This window comes from Gasterosteus aculeatus, chromosome 21, assembly GCF_964276395.1.
Source record: "Gasterosteus aculeatus chromosome 21, fGasAcu3.hap1.1, whole genome shotgun sequence".
In the NCBI taxonomy this organism is placed as follows: Eukaryota; Metazoa; Chordata; class Actinopteri; order Perciformes; family Gasterosteidae; genus Gasterosteus; species Gasterosteus aculeatus.
The window spans coordinates 2,046,262-2,052,261 of NC_135708.1; the positions used below are offsets into that span (position 1 = coordinate 2,046,262).

The window sequence follows — 6,000 nt, forward strand, 5'->3', positions numbered from 1 at the left end:
GCCTCGCCTCCACTCTCTGGCACCTTGGCGCACACCATAGATGCCATTCCTTTGGGCTCGCCTGTCATAGCGGGAGCCCCGTCCGTTGCAACTCCACGCAGCTCGTCCCATTTAAGTTCCATCTTGTCAATTGCACCTGACGCGGCTTCAAAAATGTCCTCACCCGTTGTTGTGCCCTTTAGACTCCGAAGATCAAGCAGCTCCTCCGTGATGCAAAAGTCATCGTCAACTCCCCGCAAAGAAATGAACAGTTGTGCGGCGTCTGTTGCATCTTTCATCACATGCAATGGAGTAAAAGTCAAAAGCACAAGCTTTATGTGACACTTGATTCTGTTTGTTAGCTGACAAGTCTTCCATTCAACGCACAATTGTGTTTGTGGACATGCTCACGTTGTTGAATTCCTGCATCTTTTCCGGGCACATTATTCCAGCGACTTTAATGAGGCACTGTTTAACCAAGTCAGCGTCTGAGAAAGCTTTCCCGCGGCGCGCTATGAGTTGAGCTACCTCATAGCTAGCTATTGTAGCGTTTTCTTGTGTGTTGTTAGCAGGGTAAAAGTACTGTTGTTGAGCCTGCAGGTTAGCTGCCATGTGCTGGACTTTGTCCTCTCGCTCAGCAGCAGTGTAGGACGTGAAGGTCGGATGCTTGGTTTCGTAGTGTCGTCGTACATTGGACTCTTTCATTACTGCAACCGTTTCATTGCAAATCAAACAGACACACTTCTCCTTGACTTCTTTGAAGAAATATTCATTTTCCCACCGTGTTTGAAATGTTCTGCATTCACTTGCTATCTTGCGTTTCTTTGGTTCTGCCATTTTGTCGTCGCAGAATTTTTTTATTTAAACATTTTTTTTGTGGAAAAGCTGCATTAGGACTGCAGCTAGTGAGTAGCTCCACCTACTGGTCAAACTAAGAACTACAATACAGTCAAGGGCAAGTTTCATGTGTGGGCCACATTCCATTCTATTTTTATAATTTGCTGCGGACCAATAAAAAATGGATCCCGGGCCGCAGTTGGCCCGCGGGCCGTACTTTGGACACCCCTGTATTAAAGCAACGAGGAAGACGACAGTTGCACTGCTATGGCAACGCTATCTGTTGCTAGGGACTACGGCTTGGACGAAGGAGGGGGGGATACTTAGACGCGGCGCGAGGAGATTCTGTCCCGCGACCAGCGGAACGTAGATCAGCAACGTGAATCAGGATGGTCGGATCCATGTGTGTGCAGTTACAGAACCAACGATGTGGCTGGCGATACGAAATGAAACCACAGGCAAACGGATCTCACGGCAGAGACCCGGGAAAAGAAAAGAAAATAAGGAACTATTCTGACCATGAAATCATTCAACAGCGTAACACAGTCGGCGCTTTCACTCTCTTACAGCAAACGTATCACAGCATCAGATCAACAGGGGACATTACGACATTTGCAGGTACACATTCAAACACAAATCAAAGGTAGCGGATTCGTTGATCCGGACTCTATCGTACCAAGTTATGACTGAACAAATCAAATAAACATCAAGTTCATACCAACACGCTAAATTAGTCTGCCCAGAAAACCAGTGTTACTGTTTGATGGGCGTTGGTCATCAGCTTCCAGCTGACTGAGGACAGTTGAGCTCCGCGTAGGGAAACTCAGTGGATGAAGGCGATTTCGGCCGTGGGGTCCGAACTTCTCGTTGGGAACAGAGGCGGCGGGGGGTCAGAGAGCAGCTGTCTCTCCGCTCCTCTGGAGTCAACAGGAATGAAATCAAAAGGGAAAAGGAAGCGGGACGTAGTGGAGCGCGAGTCTTGTGTTCGTCCAGCGAGATTAAGACTGAAACTTGGGAATTGGAGGGAAAGAAAAGAAACCAAACAACGTTGTGTTGTCTCGATCTGTCACTAACGGGAAGTCAGGCGAAAGAGATCGATCCTTTGGCGCGATCTCTTCCTATGAACTTGAGGTCCATAAATAAATGTCACTGTCCTCGGCCAATGGGAGCGCTCGGTGTTCTTTGGTACGTCCTCTTTTTATGGCCAAGGGGGTCTGGAGAGCTGCAGGGGTCCTGTTATCAGCCCCTGGCATCAGGCCACGGGGGACCCCTATATGTTTGTGTTCTTCCTTTGTCCTCAGTGAAGAAACACGTGGTGAGGTTCATTAGCAGGGTGGAGGCCCAACAGAAGTATGAACATTTAGCATCCAGACACCCGATTGGTTTTCTCCGCCATGCGCCTGCAGATCAGAGCGACGGCGGGTGTGAAAAGTGGTCGGTGGAAGGATCCTTTGTCAGAAGCCACAAGCCGATCTCAGTTGGTATTTAGCGACATGGACCCTCCTCCTCCTCCTCATGCAGATTCCACGTAACGTTACATGAGGACCTTCATGACCATGAGTTTGTTGTTTTCTACCTTTATGGAGAATCTGCCACAACACAGCGACTTGCAAGTAGCGCAGCGCCTTAAATAAAGTGACGTGTGTCTTTATGCGGCTTTAGAAATGAACACAAAGGGATTCTGTATTTGCTCATAAAGTCTGAAAAACGGCTTATTTGGCCGATGTCTTGATAAGCGACCGAAGCCAGTTCAGTGTTTCCATCATTATAACAGGGGTGCCCCCCCATGAAGTAGTACAACGGGGAGACACTGCAGTCCACCTGATCAATGGGACAACGTGGACGTCCTCCGACTCGCCTCATTCAGCCTCACTGGAAAATGGCTTCTGCTTTTATGTGTTTAGGTTCTGCAGCATGCGGGTGGACACATTTGTCCCTCTGTGGTCTCAGCGTCTCCTCTCTGAATGTCGCCATGTTTCCATCATCTGAACGGCAGGTCATGTGATCTGAAGGCAGCTTCGATCATATTGTAACGGACTGACATGTTCTGTGAGCGAGGTCACACATTAAGAGTTTGTCCTTGATGTACATTTTCTTCCCTTACTTTCACTTTTACACTTTAAGTAGTTTTGAAACCAGTACTTTTATACTTTTACTGAAGTAAAAAGCTTGAGTCGATCCTCTTTTTAAAGCCGAGTATCTATACTTGTACTTGAGTAATGAATGTGAAGACTTTTGACGTCTCTGGTAGTTTGTGCAGCAGCTCTTTTCTGCTACACGTCTGTTCTGCCCTCAGGACGGGGAAGTGGCGCCCCCTCCTGGCCCCTTCAACTTCCGGAATCAGGAATCAGGAAACATTTATTAGCCAAAATATGTCAAAAATACAAGGAATTTGTCTTGGCGGTTAGTGCGCGACAGTAGACAGACAAGACAACAGTGCACAAGTAATAAAATAAAGTGGAATGAAATGCTAATGCAATGTGTTAGTAGAATAAGGCTAAGGCTATGGGTTAGTATAAAACAAGAGAATAAAGTTAATAAAAATGTAAATATTAAAAAGTAAAGAAGAAAAATATTAAGCATAAAGTGTACTAACAAACAAGTAACAGACAAGAAACAAAGTGACAAAGTGATGAATTGCAGTTAAAGTGGCATGTGCAGTGTGAGGGGGAGTGACCGGTGGAGTGTTATAGTCAGGCAGTGGGGGACCGGCTCTGTTGATGAGCCCGACTGCCGACGGGAAGAAACTGTTCGTGTGGCGGGAGGTCGTAGTCCTGATGGACCTCAGCCTCCTGCCAGATGGAAGGGGCACAAACAGTTTATGTCCGGGGTGGGAGGGGTCGGCCACGATCTTTTTAGCTCGCTTCAGAGACCTGGAAGCGAACAAGTCCTGCAGGGACGGCAGATTGCAGCCGATCAACTTGGGTTGCTAGTTTGCATATATTTGTGAAATGATGTGGTAGTTTTAGGTAGATGGTCTCAGGAAAATCATCCGCTGCCGTCCTTCATGTGTTCAAAAGACAGGTCCATTTCTTATTTGTTATCCATTCATCTTCTTCATGAATATATTCCAGCACCTCGTCGCTGTGTGACGCCTGACTGACAGTCTGTGGTCGTCTGTAAGTAGTGGTAGAAGAAGAAGAGGTGCTCCATGTGGACATGAAGGACAAAGCTGTGTGTGAGAGTGATGTAATGTCCATGTCTCCAGGCTGCTCTGACCCCCCTCCTCCTTTCAGGGTGGAGCCTGATGGAGTCCGATGGTTGAGACCAGGTCTGAGGAAGTGTAAGTGTGCTTTGATTCATGAAGATTCAACCATCTTCACACTGTGACATCACTCATTCACCTCTGTGACGTCATCATCAACGTGTCAGTAGATGAACACATGATTAATAACTGCAGCTGTATTGTGTCTTGTTCTCTCATCAGATTCCTGTGAACTCACAATCGACACAAACACAGTAAACAAACAACTCAAACTGTCTGACAACAACAGGAAGGTGACACGTGTGAAGGAGGATCAGTCATATCCTGATCATCCAGACAGATTTGACTTCAGGCTTCAGCTGCTGTGTAGAACTGGTCTGACTGGTCGCTGTTACTGGGAGGTCGAGTGGAGAGGAGGAGTTTATGTATCAGTGAGTTACAGAGGAATCAGGAGGAAAGGAAACAGTGATGACTGTTTGTTTGGATGCAATGATCAGTCCTGGAGTCTGATGTGCTCTGATGGAGGTTACTCTGTCTGGCACAATAAGACAGTAACACGCATCACCTCCTCCTCCTCCTCCTCCTCCTCCTCTGGTAGACTAGCAGTGTATGTGGACTGTCCTGCTGGCTCTCTGTCCTTCTACAGAGTCTCCTCTGACACACTGATCCACCTCCACACCTTCAGCACCACATTCACTGAACCTCTTTATCCTGGGTTCGGGTCCTGGTCTCCTGGTTCCTCAGTGTCTCTGTGTCCTCTTCAGGAGGGAGAGTCTCCTCCTGGTGGAGAACCTTCCTCTCTGCTCACCACATAGTTCAGTCTGTACAGCTGATGGTGGTTCATGTGGGTGTAGATGCAGGTGGAGCAGGTGAGGGGTACCTGAGCTGGTCTGGACTCTGGGGGGTCCACAGCTCTCTGGGACTCAGATGGAAGTGTGAAAGAGCTCAGCTTAATGCTGCTGTGCTCCTTCAATCAATAGATGATCATTTAGATATTGGCTCCTAATTAGGCTTTAATCTTCATCTTTATGTGTTCAAGAAGACATTTTATAAGACGCTCTTTCATCTGTCCCCCCATGTGAGACAAATGTGTCCTTATGTGTGTGTGCGCTTCATCAGCAATAATAAAAACAAGGTGAAGAAGGAAAATATGAACGTGTAATTCTTTTTGAGCCCATTTTAACTTCAAATCTTTCTAAATCTGTTGAGTGAAATCAAATCTAATTTCACATAATCAGGTTTGTTTTGAACAAGAAGCTTTTTAATGGTTCAGCAAACCTCTCAAGGAAATATTGAATATGCGTTACTTGTGTTTTTATTCCCTATAATGTCATTTACAACATTTACTCCATGTGTTACTTTAACAGAAATAGAATTGTTTGGCTCTAATGTTAATAAATGACTTTTATTGGAAACAACTGTACATGTTTAAACAGGCCATCAAATAAAGATGCTTTCAACACGCTGTATTATTTCTTTTGACATGAAATACTCTGATCCTTTTTAAAGATGATGTACTATTGACTTTTGTACTATTTCCTCCATAATATCTGTATTTATTCTACAGCCCTGTTGCTGTGTCAATAGCACAGAGGAAACATTGGTGGTGCAGCATGTTGAAGAAGGAAGTGAGTAAATAAAGAAATGAGTAATGAATAAGTTGCTTTATTAACCTTATTAACCTTCACGCAGAGCCGTCTCACAACAACACAAACTACTGAGCTCGCTACTTCAGGTGCAACTTGAAGCTTTCATTCTGCACCAAATATCACACTTAAGTCACCAACAAAAACACACAAAGCACAAGCACACATTTGATAACAGGGTGGAGTTTATCTCCTCACAAAGTGGAGTATTGAAAGTGTTAAATGGGATTTCCCGCCAAAATAAAAGACAAACAGCAGCAGCATTGCCACTAAATGCAATAAAACACGCGTTGTGCAGCGTGGACAGAAAGAGGAACGGCTTTAACTTTCCAT

The 6,000-nt window shown here is 45.6% G+C and overlaps 2 protein-coding genes across 4 annotated transcripts in view; both read left to right on the top strand.

The window, feature by feature from the left end:
• The window catches only part of LOC144390289 (protein NLRC3-like), a 44,260-nt gene extending 38,777 nt beyond the window's left edge, over positions 1-5,483 (top strand). For all 3 annotated transcript variants that reach the window (XM_078096776.1, XM_078096777.1, XM_078096778.1), the window contains one exon: positions 4,053-5,483. In XM_078096776.1, coding sequence (XP_077952902.1) covers positions 4,053-4,146 — 94 coding nt within the window. In that variant the 3' untranslated portion in view covers positions 4,147-5,483. The remainder of the gene's footprint in view (positions 1-4,052) is intronic.
• LOC144390457 (stonustoxin subunit beta-like) lies at positions 4,213-5,483 on the top strand (the record flags this gene model as incomplete). The annotated part of the gene is made up of 1 exon (XM_078096953.1): positions 4,213-5,483. A coding segment is annotated over one exon (624 nt), but the record flags the coding sequence as incomplete, so codon positions are not given.
• Positions 5,484-6,000: the final 517 nt, after the last annotated feature.